Source organism: Sus scrofa, chromosome 5, assembly GCF_054392235.1.
Source record: "Sus scrofa isolate SSC_HxYL_T2T_F1_AM1 chromosome 5, Sscrofa_HxYL_maternal_Yorkshire_Landrace_v2.0, whole genome shotgun sequence".
NCBI classification, from domain to species: Eukaryota; Metazoa; Chordata; class Mammalia; order Artiodactyla; family Suidae; genus Sus; species Sus scrofa.
In genome coordinates, this window is record NC_139387.1 from 22,103,690 (window position 1) to 22,130,091 (window position 26,402).

At 46.5% G+C, this 26,402-nt stretch overlaps 1 protein-coding gene across 4 annotated transcripts in view; it reads left to right on the forward strand.

The window, feature by feature from the left end:
• Positions 1–23,586, forward strand: part of NCKAP1L (NCK associated protein 1 like) — a 41,776-nt gene extending 18,190 nt beyond the window's left edge. For 3 of the 4 annotated variants that reach the window (XM_021091746.2, XM_084955800.1, XM_084955799.1), the window contains exons 19-31: positions 890–1,035; positions 1,345–1,476; positions 4,314–4,532; positions 6,034–6,164; positions 9,149–9,246; positions 9,379–9,472; positions 9,629–9,711; positions 9,999–10,079; positions 14,367–14,460; positions 15,615–15,731; positions 16,064–16,173; positions 18,026–18,115; positions 23,059–23,586. In XM_021091746.2, the coding sequence (XP_020947405.1) occupies positions 890–1,035; positions 1,345–1,476; positions 4,314–4,532; positions 6,034–6,164; positions 9,149–9,246; positions 9,379–9,472; positions 9,629–9,711; positions 9,999–10,079; positions 14,367–14,460; positions 15,615–15,731; positions 16,064–16,173; positions 18,026–18,115; positions 23,059–23,190 (1,527 nt within the window). In that variant the 3' untranslated portion in view covers positions 23,191–23,586. Of the gene's footprint in view, positions 1–889; positions 1,036–1,344; positions 1,477–4,313; positions 5,875–6,033; positions 6,165–9,148; positions 9,247–9,378; positions 9,473–9,628; positions 9,712–9,998; positions 10,080–14,366; positions 14,461–15,525; positions 15,732–16,063; positions 16,174–18,025; positions 18,116–23,058 lie in introns of all 4 variants that reach the window. The other variant, XR_014803262.1, reaches the window with a different exon arrangement.
• Positions 23,587–26,402: the final 2,816 nt, after the last annotated feature.

Consider the following 26,402-nt stretch of genomic DNA (forward strand, 5'->3'; position numbering starts at 1 on the left):
CCTGGGAACCTCCATATGCCGTGGGAGTGGCTGAAGAAATGGCAAAAAGACAGGAAAAAAAAAAAAAGTGGAAAGAGAATGCTGGCCACATTGTCAACTCTCAGTCTTTGGAGGGCTTGGTAGTATGGGTGACTATCCCTATGAAACTAAATAGGAAGGAATGTAGCAAAAGAGATGGTAGTTCAATCCTAGCAACAAACTTATCTTCCCAGATTGGAAGACCCTAGAAAGCACAACTGGGTGGAGCTCTTAAATCTTTTTTTTTTTTTTTTGTCTTTTGTCTTTTTTTGTCTTTTGTTGTTGTTGTTGTTGTTGCTATTTCTTGGGCCGCTCCCACAGCATATGGAGGTTCCCAGGCTAGGGGTTGAATCGGAGCTGTAGCCACCGGCCTACGCCAGAGCCACAGCAACGCAGGATCCGAGCCGCGTCTGCAACCTACACCACAGCTCACGGCAACGCCGGATCCTTCACCCACTGAGCAAGGGCAGGGACCGAACCCGCAACCTCATGGTTCCTAGTCGGATTCGTTAACCACTGCGCCACGACGGGAACTCCGGAGCTCTTAAATCTTATTCTTTTTACTCGAATTTTTCTGTGAGGAAAGGCCCTCTCTTGGGAAGTGTTGGGGATCAATGACCTGATCCCTGAAGGACACTGCCATGTTGAAATGTTGAGCCTATACATGGGGAGATATTTAATGAAAACTGAAAGAGGTGAGCACACTCCTCATAGGCCCCTATTAGAGAAAGAAATGCGTGGAAGGAGAGAGAGAGAGGCAGAACAAGAAAAGAACAGACAATAAGGGAGGCACCTATTTCTGTCAGGTGGACTCCTTGGAAGTTTTAGGAATGAATCTCATTTCTCCATTCACTTGTCTTTGTTTCTAAAGCTTCTACCTAAGCACTGTGCCACTACCATCAGCAAGGCCAAGAACAAGAAAACCATGAAGCAGAGGCAAACTCCCAGAAAAGGAGAGCCTGAGAGGGACAAGCCAGGCGCTGAGAGTCACAGGAAGAACCGCAGCATTGTCACCAAGTGAGGACCTGGGCCTTTGAGAGCCAGCCGGGCACTACATTAAAGAAGGGGGAACAGGGAGGAGGGAAGATGATGCCTCAGAAGAGTACGGAAGGGGTGGCGGGTAACGGCAGATATGGAAAAGCACTTAAATGTGAATTTGCTGCTTTGTCTTTGAAATCAGCATCAATGTGTACTTGTTGTAGGCTGAGCTTTTCTAGAAGATGAAAGGGGTCTGAGGGTCATGGGCCAGATAGCTACTTCCCAGATACTAGTAGACAGTGCCAAACCTGTTATCAAGGCTCATCTCCCTTTCTCGATTTTACCCAGCATGGACAAGCTACACCTAAACTTGACAGAGTTGGTGCTGGCAATGAATCATGTGCACAGCTTCTCTGTATTTGAACACACCGTCTTCCCTTCTGAGTATCTCAACAGCCATCTGGAGGCCAGACTCAACAGGTAGCACTGCTTGTCCTCTGTTTGAGTGGTATGGTAGTTCTCAAAGCTGGGTTCCATTAGAGTCGTCTTGGTGGTCATTCTGATGCAGTCAGTCTGACACAGGTCTCAAACATCTCTATTAAAAACAAATAAACCCAAAGAACCCCAAACCTCCACAAGTGGTTTTGACGAACAACCGGAACTGGTCATCACTGGTTTAACAGAGTGAGTGGGGCCTTTGCAGTCAGCAGACCTGTGTTGACATCCAGGGTGTTAGCTAAGACACCAGAGCAGGTCATCTAACTTGTTTGAGCCTTAGCTTCCTAACCTATAAAGTAAGGATAATGATATTTACCTTATAATGAGAATTACCTGTAATTGAGAATTGGTAGAGAATTAAAGATAATGAGTGACATATACAGGCCTCGACAAAATAAATTCCCTTCCCTCTACTTTGACCCTCATTCCATTGCCCCCTAAGTTTGCAAGAACTTTCTTTATATTGAAATTGGGCACTGTAGTCAGCAGATTAGGGGAATGAGGGCAAGAATTATTATGAATAATCTCCTAGACCTCTCTGTTTCTTTTTGGAATATGCAATATATTTATTCATGCATTCAACAATTATTTATTGAATATCTGTTGGGTATCAGCAGTGTTCTAGGAGCTGTTGATATGGCAGTATACAAAAGAAATTAAGATCCCTGGCCATGTAAAGCTGACTTTCTACTGGGAGAGAGAGCGACAAGCCAAATAAGAAAGTAGGATATGATATGTAGTAGATTAGATAACAGTAAGTGCTAAGCAGAAGAATAAAGCAGGAAAAGAAGAAAGGAAGTGTGCGGCGGTGGTAGAGTGGCCAGGGAAGGCTTTTGCTTGAGAAAGTGACATTTGAGTAAACTCATGAAAGAATCGAGGAAGCCAAGTGTGTGACTATCTGAGGAAAGAAAATTCTAGGCAGAGGAATAGCAAATGCACAGGCTCTGACATGGGAACATGCCTGGTGTGTTTAGGGAACCTGAAGGAGGTAGTGAGAGGCAGGGGGAGATGGTAGGACACGAGGTCAGAGGAGGGGCAGCCTGACTATTCACGTGCCCTTGTAAGCACTTCGGCCTTGATTCTGAGTCCGGCAGGGAGCCTCAGTGGGGTGTGAGCAGAGTGGGAACACGTTTCACTGGTTATTTAAATAGATTCACTAGTGGGGCAAGGACAGAGTAGGGAAAAAAGTTAGGAGTCTGTGTTTTGACTGTAGGAGATGCAGATTTATTTTTCAATTAGGTTTTTGCGTAGGTGACAGTAAAATTAGTTTGTTTTCATTCCATACACTTTGGCTATGTAGAAGGAAGTGTCTCAGGTGCAAACAAAATGTCAAGATGACAATTTGATAATCATCCATGTGCAGACTTTCAGAAGCTGGCAGTGGTTGGTTTCTAGGCCCTGGAGCTGCATGGTTGCGATGTTCTACTTTTCCCTGAATATCTCTAATAATTTCTTTCTTTCTTTTCTTTTTTTCTTTTCTTTTCTTTCACTTTTTAGGGCCATACCTGTGACATATGGAGGTTCTCAGGCTAGGGGTCAAATCGGAGCTACAGCTGCCAGCCTACACCACAGCCACAGCAATGCCGGATCGTTAACCCACTGAGCGAAGCCAGGGATCAAACCCACAACCTCATGGTTCCTAGTCAGATTTGTTTCTGCTGCACCACGATGGGAACTACTCTAAAAATTTCTTAATCGACATCACCATTCTTCAAGCCCTCAGGTTAGCCTAAAAGTTTGACTTGGATGAAAACTCTAAAATAGATTAGGAGTTCCTGTCGTGGCACAGCGGAAACGAATATGCCGTGGTGCGGCCCTAAAAAGACAAAAGACAAAAAAAAAAAAAAAAGATTAAGCTTGCCTCCATTCTGTCCCTTCCATATTATTTTTCCTCAAGTGGTACCTTCTCTCTTTTTCTTTTCAGCTGGGGAACAGACTCCTGTTCTCTTCCGCTCCTCTGACATAAACATTTTTTCCAAAACACAAAACAAAAAACCCCCAAACATCTGTGGCTTTAGAAAGAACTGATGAACTCATTCATATTGATGCACAGATGACTGACAAAAGCTTGTCACTGGCAAAGTCTGATGTTCCTCTTTCCCCTCCTGTTCACATTGTAACAAGGAAGAAAGCCTTAAGGCAGAGGACTGACTGTTAACTGCAAATCCTCAGGTTCCTGGGAGGGTATTCGGGAAGGAGCTGGGGGGTCTGGTAAGGAGGAGTGTTCCTGGCGTGCCCCTAAAACACTACAGTGTGGGCAGTTTTTCTGCCTCCTCTAAAGTTGGCTGTAGCTGTGCGCCAGCCAAGTGTAGTTTCTCCACCTGGCATCCTGTGGCCACCTGGGATTGCACTTCACGTCTAAGGATTTCTGGGTGTGGTTTTCCATTTCTGACAGTGGCTGGAACTAATTCTTTCCAGGGAGAAAAGACGGGTGCTGGCCCTGAGAATGCAGGTGGTATGAACCAGCACATAGAGTTAGGTGGCATTGAGGAGCCCAGGTCTTCACCACCTGACCTAATTTCTCCAGAGGCGGCCAAGAGCATAGTGGGTGAGGATGAAATGTTATTGGATTCAGGTCCCAGCTCTGCCACTTGCCAGCTGTGTGGTCACCATAGATGACAAGTGGCTTACTATCTCTGTGTCTCAGTTTCTTCATCCGTAAAATGGGGATAATAACTGCACCTACCTTTTTGGCTTGCTGTGAGGTTTTCATGGGATAGCACATGTAAGTTCCAGTGCAGCCCCTGGAACACAGTATAAATGTGATAACTGTTACTGTGCTTGTCATTATGATTGTGACTGTGGTTTTTGTCACCCAGGGCCATTGTGTGGCTGGCTGGTTACAATGCCACAACCCAGGAGATTGCAAGGCCTTCTGAGCTGTTGGCAGGAGTCAAAGCGTACATCAGCTTCATACAGTCACTGGCCCAGTTTTTGGGTACAGATGTATCCCGAGTCATCCGCAATGCCCTCCTGCAGCAGACACAGCCTCTGGACTCGTGTGGGGAACAGACTCTCACCACTCTCTACACAAATTGGTCAGTGCTGCTTCTCTCTCACTGCCTTCCTTCTGTTATCACTTTTTCCTTCACGCAGTAGGACCTCAGAATCAGGCACTTTAGCACCTAGGGTCATAGACCCCCAAATAGAGGCTTGTTTCTGCTTGAGGGCTGGAGCTGGAGCTGGGCCAAACTCAGATCCCCTTCTGTCTACCCAGAGGTTTCATTCTAAGCTTCCATGTGACATCCATAGACCTACTCTGCAGCAATTTGACCTTCTCCAATTAATCTGCAGTTCCTAACCTTCATTTCTGTATTCTTACTGTTTTAATTTCAAATGATCTCTCTTTCTCTTTCTGTAGTTCTCTTATTTCTCTTTTGTCCAGCTTCTCCCTCTGAAGACCACTGTCTCTCACACCATCTCTCCGGAGCACTGTCTCCTCACCTCCTGACATGACCATGTCGAGAATAAGCAGATTGTTCTTCATAGGGAAGGGGACCCGTTCCCAAAACTGGAGGAGGCAGGAATCAGCAATGTTTCCTTTGAGGTTTTAAAGATGCAAAGGAGCTGGATTCCTACCTCCCTAAGCCACTGGGTGGCGCTCTTAATCCAGTATCTGCTCTTCGGAGTCAGTCTGCAAAGAATCCCACCCCCCAGGAGGGGGAAAGACGGGGGCAAGGTTTGCAGCACAAATGCCAACTGGGGCCTGGCAGGTAAGGTAAAGGGGTGCTGTGGGCTAGGTGGGGACTTTGAGTACTGGGAGAGGGCATGCCCCTCTGGAGGGGACAGCCACCACTTAGCTCCACCTGATCTTTGCCCCACTAAATCCTTATTTTTAATGTAAAATCTCTCTGTTTCAAAATTTTGACAACTAATTCAAGTTAAAAAGGAAAAAACCCTCATGTCTGAGTGCTAGATTTGACCTGCCTGTGGCTGGCTTATGACTTATGTAAGACCCAGGCCCAGGGGTAGTGCCTGGGTGAGTGGCAGGGGTTGGCCAAGCTCTCTGCTGACACTGGCTGGAGGCCTTCTCACATTGCCCAGACAGCAGAAGGCAGTGTTTGGAGACTGGATGACAAGTTCATGGGGCTTCTCTGTCCAGGAGGTTTGACTTGAGATCCGCTTCCAGGATCCTAGGCCCTTAGTCCAACACTCTCATTGGAGAGGTTGAGACAAGTATATTTCAGAGGAGCCCAATTAGTAGGAATTTTTTCCCTGTCAGCTTGGGCTGGTCTTGACTGATCGAGAAAGGCCCAGGGTAAGGGGAGTCAGTAGTTGAAAAAAAGGGGGCAGCGTACACCGTTACATTTGACAGCACAGCGAAAGGCCCTGCAGGGTTTAGAGGCAAAGCGGAGTCACTTTGCTGCCAGGGGTTTTTGAGCCAACAGCTTGGGATGTTAATTAGGATGTCGTACCATCTACTGAGTCTCTTCTCCCCACCCCAGCCTTCGGAGGAGTTTCTCTTCCTGGGCCCAGTGGTGGTGGGAGGGAGAAGGGATTGAACACTAATCTTCTGTGCTTTCCTGGCCAACCTTGTAGGTACCTAGAAAGTCTGCTTAGACAGGCAAGCAGTGGGACCATCACCCTCTCACCAGCCATGCAGGCCTTCATCAGCCTCCCCAGAGAGGGGGAGCAGAACTTCAGCGCAGAGGAATTCTCAGACGTCTCTGGTGAGCCCAGGGCCTGGTCTCCCGTCAGGGAGCTGAGCCTTTCCCCTCAATACGCGATCTCAACCTACACACCCCATCTAAGTTCTCCTACCTTCCCAGAGGCTCATTCTATTCTCTTCTCAGGTCTCTGCTGGATTCCACTTCATGAGCAATAAAAAGAGATTCCCAGTGAGACCCAGATTGAGGGGTGGCTTAAAGGTTAAAGGTGGAGAGGGAAGATGAGGGGAGTTAGGAGCTAGGCAGGGGCATCTCAGGTCACTGAAAGGATTTATTCTTTGAAGGGTAGTAAGTGGTTATTTTCCATTTCCACAAAGGGTCAAGAGTGAGACATATAATAGAGGGTAAAGGATGATCGCAAGGAGGACATCCTGATGTTTGGAATTATTAAACAGTGGTGTGACGTTCTGGCATTTTCTGCTTTGGGAATACATTTTATTTTTAAATTAAAAAAAGTTTTTGGCTGCACCTGTGGCATGTGGAAGTTCCTGGGCCAGGGATTGAACCCATACCACAGCAGTGACCCAAGCCACAGCACCAAGCCACCAGGGATCTCCTTTAGGGATAAATTTTAGAGCCTTAGCTAGGGCTTGGACTGTTGATGTTGATAATGATGATGAGATAATGGATGATGTTTAGTGTGGGCGAGGTTCTAAATGTTCATGTGTATTAACTCCTTAATCCTCACTACAGCCTTGAGGTAGACACTTTTATTCCCCACATTTTATAGATGAGGACACTGAGATGCAGAGGTTAAGGAGCTTGATTAAGGTCGAACATTCATAGGTGGTAGAACTGGGATTTCAACTCAAGGCAGTCACATTCCAGAAACTGGGTGCTTAATATTTTTTTTTTGGTCTTTTTAGGGCTGCACCCACAGCGTATGGAGGTTCCCAGGCTAGGTGTTGAATCGGAGCTGTAGCCGCTGGCCTACACCACAGCTCATAGCAACGCTGGATCCTTAACCCACTGAGCAAGGCCAGGAATCGAACCTGCGTCCTCATGGATGGTAGTCAGATTTGTTTCCTCTGAGCCACGACGGGAACTCCTGGGTGCTTAATCATTATGTTGCACTGCTTCCCACTGTATAGCAGTGCTTTTGTGTCTCAAGGCAGGTGAGGAGTGTGTTGTGAATGAGTTGGAAAGTTGTTCTCTTTTTTAAAAGAGGGCTCGAAACCATACAGATCCTTTTTAATAGATTTGTTTCACTGACTCACTGATTCATGAACAGTCCCAATGCTTCCTCCTTCCTCTCACCTCCATGTAAATCATGGACCCCACATGGTATCTGTGACAGGTAGGAGATGTTTCAGTGACCCTGTCCTCTCCATTCTCCCCCTTCCCTGGGGGGTGTTAACCAAAGTCAGAGTACACAGTTCTGTGTTCCCGCCTGCCTTCTTCTTACCCTCATACTGACTCCATCAGTGAGCTGACCCTACTCTTTACCTGCTGGAGGCTTCAGATGTCCCCTTCTCATCAGTTCTTCCCACAAACTGTAGGCAGCATCTAAAATCAGCTTTAGGTCTTGCTGACAACTGACGAGCAGCAGGAGGTAATGCTGATTCCCCCTTCTACCACCCCCACCCCCATTTCCCTGGGTTACCATGGTGATGGGGCAATGCTGTTGCAAAAATAGATAGATGGATAGAGAAGGATGCCCTAGGGTTACTAGCCTAGAGTAGAGAAGGCTGGAGTAAGGAAGGCTGGTAGGCCGGTAGATCAGTGTGTCTTTTCCCCAGAGAAGGCAATTCAGCCCCTCTGCTTCTCTGTCAGCCATTTTAGCATTATCTCAGTTGACCAGTTAGGAAATCCTTTTCTAGTTCTCAGCTCAGTTGTTCCTGTTGTAAATAGGTTGCTCTAAAAATGTCTAGCATTTATTCCACATGAGGTTCTGTGTCAGCTGCTGTGACCAATTTTATTCCCTCTGTCAGTGGTAGACGTGGAGATCAACTGGTCCTGCCTTTAAACACTTGTGGAGCCTCGGCTTCCTTTTCCCTCTGAACTCTTACTGTGTTCAACTGACCTTTTTTCTCCTGGTCTCTTGCTACTTCTGGTCTTTATGGTTTTCTCTGCTGAGATGGCCCATAGCCAAAGATCTTCCCTTTGTCTGAATTTGTCACTAGCTTTTTTTTTTTTTTTCTTTTGTTTTTCCTTTAAGGGCTGCACCTGCAGCATATGAAAGTTTCTGGACTAGGAGTTGAATCAGAGCCGCAGCTGCCGGCCTATGCCACAACCACAGCAACGCAGGATTTGAGCCACGTCTGTAACCTACACCACAGCTCACAGCAGCACCGGATCTTTAACCCACTGAGCGAGTAGGCTAGGGATCGAACCCGCATCCTCATGGATACTAGTCAGTTTCATCTCTGCTGAGCCAAAACGGGAACTCCTGAATTTGTCACTAGTGTTTTCAACATGGGATTTTCCCAACTGGGTTTTTAATTAATTCACAAAGGACTAGAAGGAAGCTGGTAGGGAGGGAAAAGGTAATGGGGCCAACTAGAAGGAAGAAGGATTTAGAGGGAAAAACAACTGGGACTCTGAGGATGTGTGTTGATTATGTTCTCATGTCGACTCTGGGAAGTACTGAGGATGGATATTAATTTCTTCATTTTCAGAGAAGTAAACTTGGAGAGGGTCAGTGGCTTGTTTAAGGTCTTATACCTGATAAAGCTAGTGCAGCTGGCCCAGCAAGAGTAAAGCCCAGGTGCCATGCAAAGGGACTTGGGAAAGTATAGACTCTTATAAGAATGGAAGGTGAATAGTTATCATTTGTGGTATATCTTGGTGGGGAAAGTGTAAATTGTCCCATAGGCAGGCCAGACCTGTCACCTGAATGCATGATTTCGGGCTACTTTTGATCTCCAACTTCCCATTTCTTTCCCTTGCTGAAAAACATTTAAAATGTTCAAATGACCCTTTGGCCATTGTGCAAATGCACCAGTGCCCTCTGAGTCCCACCTGGGACTCCTGCGACTCTATTCCAGAGATGCGGGCCTTGGCTGAACTCTTGGGCCCCTATGGCATGAAGTTCCTGAGTGAAAACCTGATGTGGCACGTGACCTCGCAGATTGTGGAGCTGAAGGTACTGTGGAAGCAAGCCCCCCAGGAAGAAGGTCCAGCCTCAGGGGTAGGGGGACGGGAGTAGGAGACTGGGGGGAAGACGTACCATGGGTCTCATCTTTTCCTGCTTAATGGCTCTGTGTCCCGGCTGCAGAAGCTGGTGATGGAGAACATGGATGTACTTGTTCAGATCAGATCCAACTTCAGCAAGCCGGACTTGATGGCTTCTCTCCTGCCCCAGCTGATGGGTGAGCATGTCCCCTGAAGGGAGAAGGAGCTATGGGAGAAGGATTGTGGATGGATGACAGGGGTTTTTGGAGATCTGGGGGCCAGGCTGGGTCTGAAGAAGGAACGCTGTTGCCATTCTCCTAAGTTCTCTTCTTAATGTTCTTCTTTCTCCTCAGGGGCTGATAATGTGCTGAAGCGCATGACCATCATTGGCGTTATCCTCAGTTTCAGGGCCATGGCCCAGGAGGGACTTCGGGAGGTGATTTGGTCGGGGGGTTGCCACAGAAGAAACAGCCACCTCCCTGAGTGGGGCTCGTATGGGAAGCTGTGGAAAGGGTTGTGAGCGCTGAGAAGAAAGGAGCTTAATTCAGTAGAGGTCCTGGGAGATCTTCGAGGAAAGATGAGCCTAGAGGCATGAGGAGAGAGGGAGCCTGGGAAGCAGGCAGTTTTTAATCTAAGCAGAGGCCCTATTTTTGGTGTTTGTTTCAACTGATATTTGAAGGCACTGCTGCTGTCCTGTGGACTCATTTGTCCTCTTTCCTCCAGGTTTTCTCCTCCCACTGCCCATTTCTTATGGGTCCCATTGAGAGCCTGAAGGAGTTTGTCACTCCAGACACAGATATCAAGGTATGAGGGAGTGCGAAGTGGAATCAGGAGATTTTGTTGTTGAAAAAGGATGGAGCTCAACCTTGTAAGGGAGAGGGGGCTCTGAAGAACACTGCAGAGAGAAGGGCCAGGATTTGAACTAGGGGAGGTGTTGTGGAGGGAGGGGCATTGGTCAGGTATATTCTTGGAGAGAGAGTGCAGAGCCTCGGAGCCCTAGGGGCATGGAGGGAAGCGGGAGTCTGGGCCCCTGTGGGAGATGGAGAGGAGTAAGGTCTAGGATAGTATCTATAGGTTTTCTCCTCAAATGTGCAAATTAGATACCAAACTATGTACAGACAAGTCCCCTCTTTAGTCAGGAGCTTGGGTCCTTTTTTGTAAAATGTGTTCCTTCCATTTCCACCCACTCTGCTTGCCCTCAGAGCTTTCTCTTTTTCTGGCCTTTCCTTCCTCCTATTTCCAAAACTTTCTGGCTCCTCTACATGTCTGTCACCTGCCTCAGGCCCCATTTCCTACAGAGATGGAGAAAGCTTCGAAGAGGGGCCTCTGTAGCTGCCTAAGTTATATATATCCATTCCCTCTTCCCTCCCCCACCTCACGTCATCTCGCCTTTGAGACACTGGAACAATATGTTTTGCAGAAAATACAGCTGAAGTCTGGGAACAAGGTCCTTCAAATCATAAGGCAGGGTACTTTGATAATTCATTCCATTAACGGAAAGAGGTCTGTGAGTAAAGGAAACCAGTTAACAGGAAGTATTATTATTATTATTATTATTGTCTTTTTGCTGTTTTCTTGGGCCGCTCTCGCGGCATATGGAAGTTCCCAGGCTAGGGGTCGAATCGGAGTTGTAGCCACCAGCCTACGCCAGAGCCACAGTACACCACAGCTCACGGCAACGCTGGATTGTTAACCCACTGAGCAAGGGCAGGGACCGAACCCACAACCTCATGGTTCCTAGTCGGATTCGTTAACCACTGTGCCACGACGGCAACTCCAACAGGAAGTATTAAAGTTAGATGTTAGGAGAAAAAAAAGGAGTTCCTTACCTTGAGGTCAAAAGAGTTATGAAAATTTCCCCTTTCTCTGCCTGAAGTCAGATGAGGGTCAAGGGGTCATAGGCCATGAGGGGGCGATGTTTCACTGGCATGGCTGCTCCTTTAAACCTGGTCTTCGATTTCACAGTGAGCCTGGGTTTCTGGCAGCTGTTGATGTTGGGGCTGAAGGCTCTAGCCTGTCAGGAGCACGTCTGGCTGGCATCTCAGGGCAGCTCCGAGGAGCTTTAGGCTCTGTCTACCTGTGAAAATAAGCAGGCAGGGTAGGGGGAAGGATGCCCTGTCCATCAGAGCTTCTGTTATTGCCTCAGGGGAGCGAGAAAATTAGGAGGAAAGACACTTCCTTCAGTCATCCCTTTCTTCCTCCAGAAAACTATAGGTCAGGGACCAGGCCCCTCATCTCCTAGGTCATGGTTGCCTCGAGGTGGGTTATTTAGTAGGGAATTTTATTTTATTTATTATTATTATTTTACTTTTTAGGGCTGCAGCTGAAGCATATGGAGGTTCCCAGGCTAGGGGTTGAATTAGAGTTAGGATCTGAGCCACATCTACAACCCTACACCACAGCTCATGGCAACACTGGATCCTTAACCCACTGAGTGAGGCCAGGGATCAAACCTGCATCCTAATGGTTCCTACTTGCATTCATTTCCGGTGCTCCACGACAAGAACTCCTAGTTAGTAGGGAATTTTAATAAAGGGCGGGGCAGAATGTGGGTAAGGTTTGCCTCCTGTGTCCAGTACCATAGACAGTGTGTATTTATTGTTATGTCTGTGGGGTTCTTCGCATAAGATGCTCTACTTAGCTGTCTACTATTGAAACAATTATCCTTGTTCTCTCAGAATTTTTTTTTTTTTAATGGCCACACCTGCAGCACATGGAAGTTCCCAGGTTAGGGGTAGAATCAGAGCTGTAGCTGCCGGTGAGATCAGCAATGCGGGATCTGAGCTGTGTCTGTGACCTACACCACAGCTCTTGGCAATGCCAGATCCTTAACCCACTAAGTGAGGCCAGGGATCGAACTTTTGTCCTTATGGATACTACTCAGGTTTGTTACTGCTGAGCCATGAAGGGAACTCCTCTCAGAATGTTTTTAATTTTTTTATTTTTTTTGTCTTTTTGCCTTTTCTAGAGCCACTCCTGCAGCATGTGGAGGTTCCCAGGCTAGGGGTCTAATCGGAGCTACAGCTGCCAGCTTACACCACAGCCACAGCAACGTGGGATCTGAGCCAGGTCTGCAACCTACACCACAGCTCACGGCAACGCCAGATCCTTAACCCACTGAGCAAGGCCAGGGATGGAACCCGCAGTTAACCCTCAGTTAACCACTGAGCCATGATGGAACTCCTCAGAATGTTTTTAAGTCATTTTTTTTAACCTTAAAAGGTGTCCAAGTACATGGGGTAGGGGTAGTGGTATGGGGCTACATCTTGGGAACCTGATTTTAAGTTCAATGAGGGATTGAGTAATCACTCACTAAATACTAATTGAATGCCTTCTATGTGCTTAGCATTGTGTTATAACCTAGAGAGTTTAAAAAGAAATGCAAAGTTCCTGGATGTTCAGTCTCTTAGTGACTCTGTGAGTCATTAGAGTAGGTGCTTTACACATGCGGTATAATTTAATCTTCACAGCGACTCCTTGAGGTGTAGGTATTATGATCCATTTTACAGATGAGAAAACAGAGGCTAGAAGAAGTTAAGTAACTTTTAGCTGAGTTCACACATTTAGTAAGTGGTGGTGCTAGAATTTGAACCCAGTTCTTCTCACTCCAAAGCTTTTCTCTCCCCTCTCTCTGCCATGAGATTAAAAAAAATGTATAATCTAGCTGGTGAGATAAGCCATACTCTCACCTCCAATCTGAAAAGATAACTGATGGTACCAGTGTGATCAGTGTAAGTAAGCGATACCAGCTTAAGGAGGGAGAGATGAGCTTGGGCTGAAGTTAACAGGGAGGGCTCCACAGAGAATGAGATTTGAGTTAGGCCTCAAGGGTGAGTGTCACTTAGATAGAAGTAGAAAAGAGGTGATTAGGACAAACTCTGGTCTTTTTCTCCTTCCTATGTAGGGAAAAACCTGGTTCTTCCCCTACTCTGTGTGTCTATCCTGTGAGTCTCCTTTACTCTCCCATAGAACACTGTGACACTTCTGGTCACCAAATGTGTGGAGGTTTTCCTCCACACCAATTCTTTGTGACATCAGTTGGGTGTCCTACAATTTAACTCAATTCTGACACTATCTACCAGGAGACAGTGTCAGATCACATAGGTTAAGGGCTCAGCCCCACAAGTCTGCACCTCCTTCTCCCCTTTCAGAAGCCAGTTGCAAGCCTGGGTAATCACATGTGCTTCTAACCAACCGGCTACAGATCAGAGGTTCTGATATCCTCCTCCTTAGGTTCCATTAATTTGTTAGAGTGGCTCACAGAATTCAGGGAAACATTTACTGGTTTGTTAAAGGATGTGATAAAGGATGCAGATGAGCAGCCAGATGGCAAAATACATAGGGTGAGGCCTGAGAGGGTCGTAATGGCAGGAGCTTCTGCCCCGTGGAGTTGGGGTGCATCACCCTCGTGGGACATGGATGTGTTCCCAACCTGGAAGGTCTCTGAGCCCCATGCTACTGGGATTTTAGAAAGGCTTCCTCATGTAAGCATGATCAATTATTAACTCCATTTCCAGGCCTTCTCCCCTCTCTGGAGAAGTGGGGGGAGGGTGCTGAAAATTCCCAGATTCTAATCAAGGCTTCGTCTTTCTGGTGACCAGCCCCTATTCAGGAGCCTACCTAGAGTTGCTGCATAGGAACAAAAAATGCTGGTATTTTTATCACTTAGGAAGTTATGAGAGTTTTAGAAGACCTGTGTCAGGAACCAGGGGTAGGGACCGACATGCATCTATCTTATCTCTCAAGAAGAAAGGACACTCTAGAAGAGGGACGCACGTGAGCCAAAGTAAATTGTAAGAAAGTAAATGGTAGTTTGGAGACAGTGAATAAATTGGCTGCACTGACTGAGATTGAAAAAGCAAATTTGTACTGTGAAGTATCTGAATGCCAAGCTAAAGCATTATTTTCCACCTCCACCCCCACCCCCCTACCCCTCTAGTTTTGGGAGCTCTATGAAAGGAATATTTAGAAAAGCTGGTAGCACACCAAAGGTTTAAAATCTGTGATCCAGGGGTCTTGACTACCTGTAGCTTCTGCCAAGCACTTCTCTCCTATGATACTTCTCCAGAATGTCATTTTCTTCTCTGCCAGGTAACTCTGAGTGTCTTTGAGCTGGCATCTGCTGCGGGGGTGGGCTGTGACATTGACCCAGCCCTGGTGGCTGCCATTGCCAATCTGAAAACAGGTAAGATTTGGGAAAGGGGGCAGTGAAGGGCTTGGGCCCCATTTTGGGGTGGGAAAATGTCACTGTCAGAGAAGGCTTTATTTGGGATTGTGAATTCCAAGGTTAGAAACTGGGAGCTAAGGAAAGACTTAAAGCACAGTCCCTAATCCCCAGAAAATTCTTCCACAGGCAATTTAGATTTCTAGTAAGGTTCTATCCAGTTGATCTGTCAATCAGCTAAAAAGTATTCAGTGAGAGTCTGATACTCAGCAAGTGCTCAAAGGAATTTCCAGTCTGGTTGGGGAATAAGATTAATGCAAACAAAACAGCGCATAATACGTAGTAGGCATGATTTCATGCTAAGTTGTGTGATTTAGCATCCAAGTTCCCTAGAATGATCTTGTGCTCTCCCTTCCCCTCCTCTGTAATCACCTTGACACCATTCACTTCTTCCCCCGGTCTCACACTTGTCTCTTAAATTTCCATCACATATTTCCTCTGATTAGCACATTCATACTTGTACACACTCAGAATAGGATGGAAGCAGGGGGCTGGCATTAAGCCCTTTCAAAATTGCCAGACTTACTCTCCTTCTTCTCTCGGCTTTGATGAGACTCTTTCCTCTCCTTCCTGCCTCTCCACCCCATCAGGCAGCTGACAGAGTGCCCTCAGACTGCGTATCAGCAGAGCCCTTTGCCAAGGGCTCTGCTCAGATGACAGGGAAGGCCTCCAGGACCCAGGCACCTCACTGTAAGTGGGGCTGGTACTGTCCCCAGCACAATAATGACTTGCCTATAGTGGTCTGTATTTTCACAGATATTTTCTCATGTGATCCTCCCTGTAATTCTGTGAAGAAGGACCCCATAGAAGAAAACTCCTAGGAGTTCCCGTCGTGGCTCAGTGGTTAACGAATCCAGCTAGGAATCATGAGGTTTCGGGTTCGATCCCTGGCCTTGCTCAGTGGGTTAAGGATCCGGCGTTGTCATGAGCTGTGGTGCAGGTTGCAGATGCAGCTCGGATCCCAGGTTGCTGTGGTTGTGGTGTAGGCCGGCAGCTACAGCTCTGATTAGACCCCTAGCCTGGGAGCCTCCATATGCCGTGGGAGCGGCCCTAGAAAAGGCAAAAAAAAAAGAAAACTCCTGTTTGCTGACCTTACTCTCTTTTCCTCTTTCCAGATGCATCATCCCCTGAGGAAGAATATAAGGTGGCCTGCCTGCTTTTGATCTTTCTTGCTGTTTCCCTCCCCCTCCTTGCCACAGACCCTTCTTCCTTCTACAGCATTGAGAAAGATGGTAAGTAAGGAGTAGGCTTGAGGGGCCAGTGCAGTTGAGGTCAGTGTCATGGGGTAGGGAGATGAGATGGAGACATATATTTGGAAAATATAGACTTTTGACTCAGATGTAAAGTTCTGTTTCAAAAAGCGCTTGAGAGTGAACGGTCCATAAAATTCAATTCTAGTAAAATTTCATAGGACTCTCGCTCTCCTAATCCCCAAATACCTTCCAGTCCTTTGGTGTCAAATAGGGGTAGCCTAGCCTGAAAAAATGAGAAGTGACCGGCAAGGGTGGCTTGGAGTGGCTCACATTCCTTTCCTTTTTCTCCCCTTCCATCAATAATAACCTAGGTTACAGCAACAATATTCACTGCTTGACCAAAGCCATCATCCAGGTGTCAGCTGCCCTCTTCACACTCTATAACAAGAACATTGAAACGCACCTCAAGGAATTTCTGGTGGTGAGTGGGTCTAGGTTATAAAGAATGGATGATTGCAAAGTCTGGGGGGAACTGTTTTGACTTAAATCCATAGACATTTATTGTTGAGCAGGCCTTGGCATCTAAGTCCCATCCTGTTCATTCATTAAGCAGTGAGAGACCACTTTGTGAAAGGCAGGGCTTTCTTCTAAGTTCCCCTATAGCTGGCATTTCAGCCTCTGCCCAAGTGCTTGGCCTAAGAGTCAGCAAGTCTGAGTTCTAGTTCTGGATCTGCCACTGAGAAGTTGTATAACCTGAGGAGCCAAACTTTTGGGGGCCTCAGTTTTCCCATTTGTTAAATTGAGAGATTAAACAGAATCCATGATTTACTACCTTGCTGTACATTAGGATATCCTGAAGAGTTTCTTGAAATACAGATTTCAACAAACAAACAAACAAAAACCGGATTACTGATCCTCACCCCAGACCTACTGAAGTAGAATATTCTAGGGTGAGTCTGTTTTTAAGAACGTGTCCAGGAGACCTGATGCACAGTGAAGTTGGAGAGATACTGAGTTTTATAATCTGTAAAGCCTTTTCCAACTCATAACACTGATAAAAAGTCAAACTTTTTTCATATTCTCAAATTTCATTGTAAATCAGCATCTCCTTGAAAAATTCTGATTCAGTAGATTAGAGGTGGGACTGGAAAATTTGCATGTCAACAAGTTCCCAGGTAATACTGATGCTGCCCATCCTGGTGTCTCACTTTGAGAAGCGCTTGTCTAGCTTTCAAGGAACTGGAACTTACAGTTAGGCAGCTGATTTTATTGTAGGTTATGTCCAATTTGTTTGAAAAGTATTGTTAAAATTTTTTTATTTCAGCTGAAGTTTGACTCCCTGTAACTATCATCATTGATCTTAGTTTGGCCTCTGGAAAAACACGGAATAAGTAATCTCTTTCCATTGTTGAAAGAGGCCCCAGAGTTTTCCTTTCTAAATCCTCCATGGAGAAATCCTAGCCATACACTTCTGATGCATGGTCCATTACCCATTGCCTGCTAGAGCATTCTCAGCAATGGGGAGCTTATTCCTTTTCAAAGCATGGTCGTGATTTAAAAACTAGGGCCTCATCTGTCTCCATGTTTTGGAGGAAACAGTAGATCATATTCTCTATGGACTCATACCTTTGTCCTGAGAAGTATGTGTCAGAGACTTGGAAGCTTAGTGAGAGGGTCTCTATTTAAACTGGGGCAGCAAGCCAGACAGAATGGGGTCTGAGCCTCTTAGATATAAAGAGGATTCACTCCAGATCTCAAAGATGGGGTGAGAAGGGATTTTCCCCCTTCCTTGTTTTTCCCTCTTTGTTTGCTAAATGCAGGTAACCTGGGCCTGGGTTAAAATTAATCACATTTTCCCCTCCCTCTTTGATCTATTGGAAGCCTGGAGGTGAATGGAGAGAGCAGCCATTTGGGAGTTGACAGGAGGAGAATAGCAAAAGCACTGTGTCTGAATCAGAGGCCTAGCTCTGCCTCTAGTTGGCGGGGGGGGGGAGTTAGCTGTAAACAGCCTGATGACAGTGGTGTCTGGAGGCTGCCCAGGAAAAGAGATTAATCTATTGCCATTACCTGCCTCTGTTGCAGGTTCTTTCTTTGCCCCTTGCAGCCTCTCCTTCAGCACCCCCAGAAACCTCCTGTTGTCTGCACTGGCTGATTTAGAGGCAGTGTGCATTTCTGAAACCTGGGGGATTTGCCACTTTTCCACCCTGAGCCTCCAGGAATATCCCAGCCCTTCTTAACTCTCCTCCTTGATCTTTTCTTGACTTCCTGTAGCCCAAGGCTGTCTACTCTGACCTCCATAAAAATCTGCTTCCTTACAAATTCTTCTCTTACAGGTGGCCTCTGTCAGCCTCCTGCAACTGGGCCAGGAGACTGACAAGCTTAAAACCAGAAATCGGGAATCCATTTCTCTGCTCATGCGCTTGGTATGTATCTGGTTTAAGTTGGCCTTAGAGGAAGGGCTAGAGGGAGACTCCTCTTTAGGGTCCTTGGCTCTCAGCCACTGTTATCACCCAAAAGCATTAATTTAGAACTTAATTCTGCCTGAATAGGTCTAGTCCTCACATTCTGGCTGATATTTTAGACTTGTGCTATAATCCCAAGGTAGGGTCTTCCTTAGCCTCTTGCTGACTGGGTGCCTTTCCCTGCAGTCTTCTTGAGTCTGATCTGGTGCAGCAGCTGTTCCCTAATCCATAAGTACCTACCTGTCCAGTATGTGTGTAGTTTTACTTGATCACTTTCTACTGCTGTATTTCTTGTCCTTAAAGAGTACCATGAAGGGTGTTCCCGCTGGTGCAGTGGGTTAAGAATATGACTGCAGTGGCTCAGGTCCCTGCAGAGATGCGGGTTCGATCCCCACCCGACACAGTGTGTTAAGGATCCAGCATTGCTGCAGCTGTGGCATAGGACACTGCTGGAGTAGGTCGATGCTGCCGCTCAGATTTAATCCCTGGCTGGGAAACTTCGATATGCCGTGGGTGTGGCCATAAAAAAAGAAATGCCATGAAGAAGATGCTGAGTAGCACAGAGCTGAACTGGGGGAAGAGGATGGGGGCTCAGGGGAGGGAAGGGATATTTGCTGAAAAGCTATGAGGGAGGGAGCCAAGTGGGCCGAGAACCAGGCAGCTCCTGCTGTCTCTTCTGTCTTCCCAAGCTGTGGGCTTTCCCCTATTTTGGCAGGAAGTTCTGGGAACTCTGACTCAACTAACTCTTAAAAAATCTTTTCTTCATGACCCTCTTTCCCTCTTAAGCATGCTTACTCACTCTTTCGCTCTAAAGTTGGATTCCCCAAGCTAGTGCTACACTTAGATGGGGACAGGAGGGGCTCCTGCCCAGGGTCCCGCTCTGGCCTACGGGGTGAGGACATGCCTACCTGGAGCCTGTGCTGGAGATTTCTGGGGCCTTCTCTTCTAAGCAGCTCCAGCCTACTTGTAGGGCTTGTGTGGGTCTTCCTCAGGTCCACCCTACTGAGGCGGACTGTGCTGCTGGCAGGTACACCTCTAGAGCCCACAGAATGTTAGGCTGGAGTTTAGATGTACAGATAGGAAGTAGACTGAGGGTGGGAGGGAAGCAGGGGGCAGACTGGAGGCTGATTCTCTCTTTTCACCCTATTCTGGTGCAAAACTTTGCAGAATCTAAGAATTCTTTTTTTTTTTTTTTTTTTTTTTTGTCTTTTTGCTATTTCTCGGTCCGCTCCCGTGGCATATGGAGATTCCCAGGCTAGGGGTCCAATTGGAGCTGTAGCCACCGGCCTACGCCAGAGCCACAGCAACGCAGGATCTGAGCCGCATCTGCAACCTACACCACAGCTCACGGCAATGCCGGATCGTTAACCCACTGAGCAAGGGCAGGGACCGAACCCGCAACTTCATGGTTCCTAGTCGGATTCGTTAACCACTGCGCCACGACGGGAACTCCAAGAATTCTTAATTAAAACCTGCCTTCCGTGAAATTGTAAAGGTGCACTCAGCCCATCATATGCACAGGTTCTATAGCCACAGATTCAACCATACATGGATTGAAAATATTCCGGAAAGTTCCATAAAACACAACTTCAATTTGCCCACACCAGCAACTATTTACATTTCATTTACATTGTATTTACAAGTGTTTACATAGCATTTACATTGTATGTGGTATTATAAGTAATCTAGAGATGATTTAAAGTTTATGGGAAGATATTGTAGGTTATATGCAAATATTGTGCCATTTTATATAAGGAACTTGGGCAACCATGGAGACAACTACATATTGTGAAGGCTGAAAGAAAGAATATAATAGTTTGTCTGATTTATTTAGTCATATGGTATGTGGGCTTCCATTTGTACTCTTGGCCAAGCCCACAAATATTAGGGGCGGGCAGGCCTGAGACTCCCACTGGGTATTCTTTAAATACACAGCCACTAAGTGGAATCTGTATCTCTCTTTCTCCAGCTAGAAAAAGGCCTAAGTTAGGTTGATTAAGAATATTGGTGGAGGAGTTCCCATTGTGGCTCAGTGGTATGAATCTCACTAGTATCCTTGAAGGATGTGGGTTTGATCCCTGGCCTTACTCAGTGGGTTAAGGATCTGGTCATGCCATGCATGAGCTGTGGTGAAGGTTGCAGATGCGGCTCAGATCCAGCGTTGCAGTGGCTGTGGCTGTGGTTTAGGCCGGCAGCTGCAGCTCCAGTTCGACCCCTAGCCTGGGAACTTCTATATGCCATGGGTGCAAAAAAAAAATAAAAAAGACACAAAAAAGAATTATGATGAAGAGAATGGACATGAGGGTGTGTGTGTGTAGTGAGGGTTGAGAAGGCAGAGGGGGAAGGCCAAGTGCAGTGTGCTAGATAGAGCACAGTCCAAGCAGCATGACCTGGGCGAGTTAATTAACCTTTCTGAGACTCTTGATTCTTTAGTCCTAAAAGTGGGCAATTATCTTTTTTAAGAAAACTTTAATTTTTTTTTTTTTGGTCTTTTTGCCATTTCTTGGGCCACTCCCGCAGCATATGGAGGTTCTCAGGCTAGGGGTTGAATCAGAGCTATAGCCACCGGCCTACGCCAGAGCCATAGCAATGCGGGATCCGAGCCGCGTCTGCAACCTACACCATAGCTCACGCATGGCAATGCCTGATCCTTAACCCACTGAGAAAGACCAGGGATAGAACCTGCAACTTCATGGTTCATAGTCAGATTCGTTAATCACTGAGCCACGATGGGAACGCCAAGAAAACTTTAATTTTTAAAAAATTTTACAAAATTTTATTGAAGTATAGTTGATTTACAATGTTGTGATAATTTCTGCTGTACAACATAGTGATTCAGCAATACGTATATGCACATCCATTCTTTCTCAGATTCTTTTCCCATATAGATTATCACAGAATGTAAGATGGACAATTATCCTTATGATAGAGTGGTGAGGATTCATGACATAGTATATATGAAAGTGCCTACCACATAGTAGATGCCAAACAAATGTTTGTTCTCTCTCTCTGCTGCTCATTTTAGTTTCTGGATGACTTAGGCATGCCTGTTCATTTCCTTGAGAAGTTTTCACCTCTGTAAAGCTGGGGGTGATTCTGTATTGCCACTCAGCACTGCTTCCTCTCTCTGTTTTGTGTGCCCCCCACTTCCCCCAAAGCGTGGGAAGGTGTCTGCCCCTTGTGGCGTCATAGTGAGGCCTGCACAGTGGCTGGAACAGAGCTAGGACCAGGTGCTTTTTGTAGGAGGGACGAGACAGAGGGACTAGCTGCTGCAAAGCAATTTAAATGCAAATATTTCCCCAGAGAAATTGGAAATGACTGAAGGGAAGGAGCTGTATTCTGAGTTAACAGGCTACTCTTGTTTCCCCAAATCCTGGCCAGGCACCTTTCTCCCTGGGATCTTCCTGTCTTAGCTCTCAAGCCTCAGCAGTGCCCACTCCCACTATTGCCAGATTGTTCCTGGCATGGGTTTCACAGGGGAAGGAATGGCTCTCATAGAATCATGGAATCCTAGATGTCAGAACCAACCAGATGCTGGCAGTTAGTGCAGTCCTCATAACTCATAGGTGAGGAAAGGGAGGGAAAGATGAGAGCTAGGGTTTACCCCCAAATATATGGGCAGATTTAGGGCTAGAATCATTTCTTGGCCTGCACGCTAGGGCTCTTTCCACTACTGTGAATTTCCTCTAGTTAGGAACCATGTGATTTCCTGTGCTTAATAGAGCAAAGAATAGAAGTCCTGGGCCAGTGGATCCTCCTTGAAGCCATCACTCATTTCCCTGCACCCGAGGGTCATAGCCTGGAAAAGAGGTCTTATCTCTCTCCTGGCTTAAGGTTTAAAAGTCTTGCCTAACAGGAAATTCTGTTATCCAACATAAGATCAGAGCTCCAGTTTTACAGGCAGATTTCCTTTCCTTCAGCCTGCAGTGTTGGCTCTTCTGAGGTTGTTGTGTGTATTGTGTGGGCATAGTTTGAGAATAGTAGTATCTTACAAATTTTGAAACTTGAAAGGACTTCAGAGAGAGAAACATGTTAGAGTAGAGATGGTAGCTTGTTTTTCCTTAGTAAATTTTTAGGAACTGAAACACCAGACGTATTGGGAAGGCCTATCTGTGTGAACTGCCAGAGGATATGGGACACTTCTCTCTAGAGTGTATTTTTTAGTCCCACAACCTCTTGGATGAGGAAAATAGCAAAGAAAACACACGCTATTTCTTCCTTAGGGAAGGGGACGCTCTGGCCCAGCACTAGGCTATGCCGCTCTTGGCTTATATCCCCCTGCCCCCTCCCCTCAGCCTTACCCAGGCATCTTCATCTGTCTTTCTGCATGGCTGTGGGGGCTGCCGGGATTACCACAGCACACAGGCTTCTAATTAAACTAATTAATCATGCCTGCTCCTTTATGCAGCATCCTTACTGTTCCCTAAGCGCTGTACTAAGGGAGGGAGGAGACTGAGGCCCAGCACAAGGGGACCCATGTGGATTCGAGGCCCCTCTTTCTTGGCTTGCAGTGGTGACTGTTTGTTTCTCTGCAAAGCTTTGTCATTAGCGCTTTTATCCATCCTTACCTGCATCTGTGCTGCCCACCCACATATGATTTGGCATCTAGAATGGGAAGAATGGGAGTTTTTCTGCCGCTAGAAAAGGGATTCTTTGCTGCCTTCTGCTTCTGAGCCCTTCATATAACCCTTAGGAGGGGCAGGGGTGCCATTATAATGGAGCTGAAGAGGCTACATTGCTTTCCTAGAGCGACGTGAAGTGAGGGAGGAAGCGGTCTTGGAACCCTGTTCACCTGTAACTCTAAGGGTCCCCGAGGGCCCAGGAACCTGAATAAAGAGGGGCAGGATGTCACAGAGGTAAGCGATACTTGGGGTTCTCATCTCTCTTGGCCCCTTCTCTTCCAGGTGGTGGAGGAGTCCTCCTTCCTGACCCTGGACATGCTGGAGTCCTGCTTCCCTTATGTCCTGCTTCGAAATGCCTATCGCGAGGTGTCCCGGGCCTTCCACCTGAACCGAGTGCTGGCCAGTACCCACTGAAGGGCCCTTTGCACCTGCCTGAATTCATGCTGTCCTGGAAGCTGTGGTCATTGTCTCAAAGGGTGGGGTCGCCAGGGAGAGGATCAGCCAGAGCTGGTAATGAAGGATATGGAGGAACAGCCCAGGGCTGAGGAATCCTAGAGAAATGGGGCTGGTGGGGGGTGGTGGTGGGGGAAGATGGAGGACTTTTTTATGGAGAAAAGTTAGGGGATTGGGGCCACATGTATCAATTTTTACAATGAAAAAAACGTGGCATGCAAGTATGTTTTCTGTCTTCTGGGGACTAGAGCTTGAGCTCTGACTGGCATGGGTGTCTCCGACCTTCATCACTATTCTAGGATAATGCTGGCGGGCAGAGATGATCAATCATCATATTAAACCATAATGAGCTTATAATCCTCCCACTGGAGCTGCTATTGTCTCCTGCACATTCATTAGGACGATTATCTCCTCTCTTCCTTTTCCAAATGTGTTCAGCAAACATTCAGCCTGCTCCTCCTGCAAAATAGTCTCAATGGAACCCCTTTTTTCCTTTGGGGGGGCTCTTTTAGAAGTCGTGGGTCTCTTCCTGTGCTTCCAGCTCCACAGCCTGCAGGGGCAGTGAGGGAGGTGCTTGTGAGAGATTTTCATTGCCCCAACACCCCCTTCACCTGCCCTACCACACCTTGTAGGTAACCAGTAAGTTCTCTCGTTTAACCCCTCCTGCTTTTCCTTGACATCGCCACAACCCAGAGCAGAGGGTGAGTCTAGATTAGTTCTAGGTCATAGGAAAACTGACTGGACCAGAGTCATGTGAGTTTCCGTCACATACCATTTTAGGGGTGTTCTCCCTCCTATTTGGAGGGACTAATTTAACCCAAATCCCCTTGTCAGCCTGGGTACAGCTGTTGCTCCAGGCAGGGATTTCTCTTCTACATCTTAAATTTCATAGACCTCATTAGTTTATAGGGACCTGAGAGTGAGTATACTTGAGGGAGTACAAGCTGTTTCAACTTAGCCCTTTTCTGCACTAATTAGAATTTCAAGTGTCACAAAGCCTGGGGCGCTCAAGATAGCACTAAACTAGGTTTAGTTAACTCCCAGGAAACAGTGGGCCCCATCCATCACTTCTGTGTACCCAGTGCCAGGGAGGACTAGAGCAACAGATCATACATATCACCAGTATAGAGCGGTTGGAATGGGCAAAAATAATTAACTAGTTAATTAGGCTCACGTCTATACTTCATGAAAAAAGGGATGCACTTGGTTTTCAAAAACCATCCGGAGTTCATTAAAGCTATTTGTTAGCTGTTTTTAGATTTTTGTGTGTCTTGATCTTTATTTCTCAAGACCCAGGCTTAGTTAATATTTTTAAAACTTGGCACCCATAATCACTACACAGATTTTTCATAGCAACAGTTGTCTACTCTTTAGGATAGAAGCATCAAAGGCTCCTGCTTTGGGCATCCCCTAATTGTCCTTCCTTGCTGTGGAAAGAACATTGTGTTCTTAGGAGTGATTTGGGGTCAGGCCTACTGAGACTGAGGGCGAATTTGATGAGGAAGAGAAAGCTCAAAAGTATCTGAACAACTACCCTTACACTCTTATTATCTCTGCTGGGATCTTCCTGAGGAGACGGGAGATCCCTTTTCCATCTGCATGTGGAACTGCTTAAGAGGAGTCTCCCAGAGGATAGCAAGACAAGTCGCTGCAGGGGAGTGGATGGTAGATATTAATACTTGTAATATTTTTTAAAAATTTTATTGAGATAACTGATGCACATGCACTTTTAGGAAATAGTTCAGAGAGGTCCTGCGTACCTTTATCAGTTTCCCTCAGTGGTAACGTCTTGCAAAACTATAGTATACCATCATAAGCAGGATGTTGACATTGATCCAACCCACCAATGTTCTTTATAGATTTCTCCAGTTTTACTTGTACTTGTTTCACTGTGTGTATTTAGTTCTGTACAGCTTTATCACGTGAAGGTTCGTACATCTGCTACCATGGTCAAGATCAGAATAATTCCATCACTACAAGGACCCCTCATGTTGTTCTTTTATGTCCCTCCCACAGCCCCCTTCCTCTTCAACCCTAATCGTTGGCAACACAAATCTTTTTCTAAAATTTTGTCTTGTGACATAATATCTATGTATAAGCATATACTTAACAAACACACTTCTCTATCATACTTTTTCAAAGTGCTCTTACATCCTTAAGGCAATTCTGCAAGGTAGCCAGGGATGCCTTTCCTATTTCAGGCCAGTAAGCAGATGCAGAGACGTAAATGACTTAATGAAGGTCACATGTTTGGCAGTACATCTGGGACTGGGACCCAGGTCTGACATTCAGTCCTAGGCGACATTTGCACTGACTGCCTCTTCACCTGGGAGGACTTAGCTGTTAGGATCAAGAGAGAGTAGAAAGAGCAAAAATAGGAGGAGGTGAGGATATATGGCCTTTACTGCCTGGAACAAAAGATGAATGTCTGGAAGTGAAGAACAGATGAGGTATCAGAACCTATTGGCATTTTAGGCAGTTGGTTTCCTTGACCAGGAGGATCTCTGACCTCTTACAGTCTGGGATGAAATCAACTATGAACTGGTTTCTGCTCTCAGGTTCCCAGCAGGCTTTATTTAGGCCTAAAAGGAACTGAAGAATGAATATCAGAAAGAAATTCTGACCCCAATTGTTTTGTCTCGCGGGCAGAGAGTAGGTTCTAGCCTCAGCATTTTCATTAGTTCAGTGTTTTCATTAAAATCTCCATTAACTTGTTTCAAGCAGCAATGAGATGGAATTATCCCTCCCACCAGACCTGGGGCGAGATGCTAGCAAAGGAGCTTTGGTTCTTTGGGCAGTAAAAACAGTGCTTCCTCCACTGCGGTGTTCAGTCCAGTGGGCAGGTGTGGGCAGCCTCTACCCTTTGGCACTTTGCCTGTGAGGAAGTGAACAACCATGGTTTGAGCACAGGGACCCAGAAGGGTAAGGAGGTCCCTGCTAGGGACATGACTTCCCTAACCTTAGGCCTTCACACCTAGATCATTTCTTCGCCAACAAAGTTTGACTTTGAGAAGAAGCTGGCACATGGTTGAGCAGCACTCACGCGGTTGGGGGAAGAGTGTTCTTCCAGTCCTCCGCCCTACAGGGCCTCCTGCTCTTCCTAAGTACCTGTCATCAAAGGAGACGAAGATGAACCCCCCCCTCAGCCCCCACACCTCAATGAGTTGTCAAGC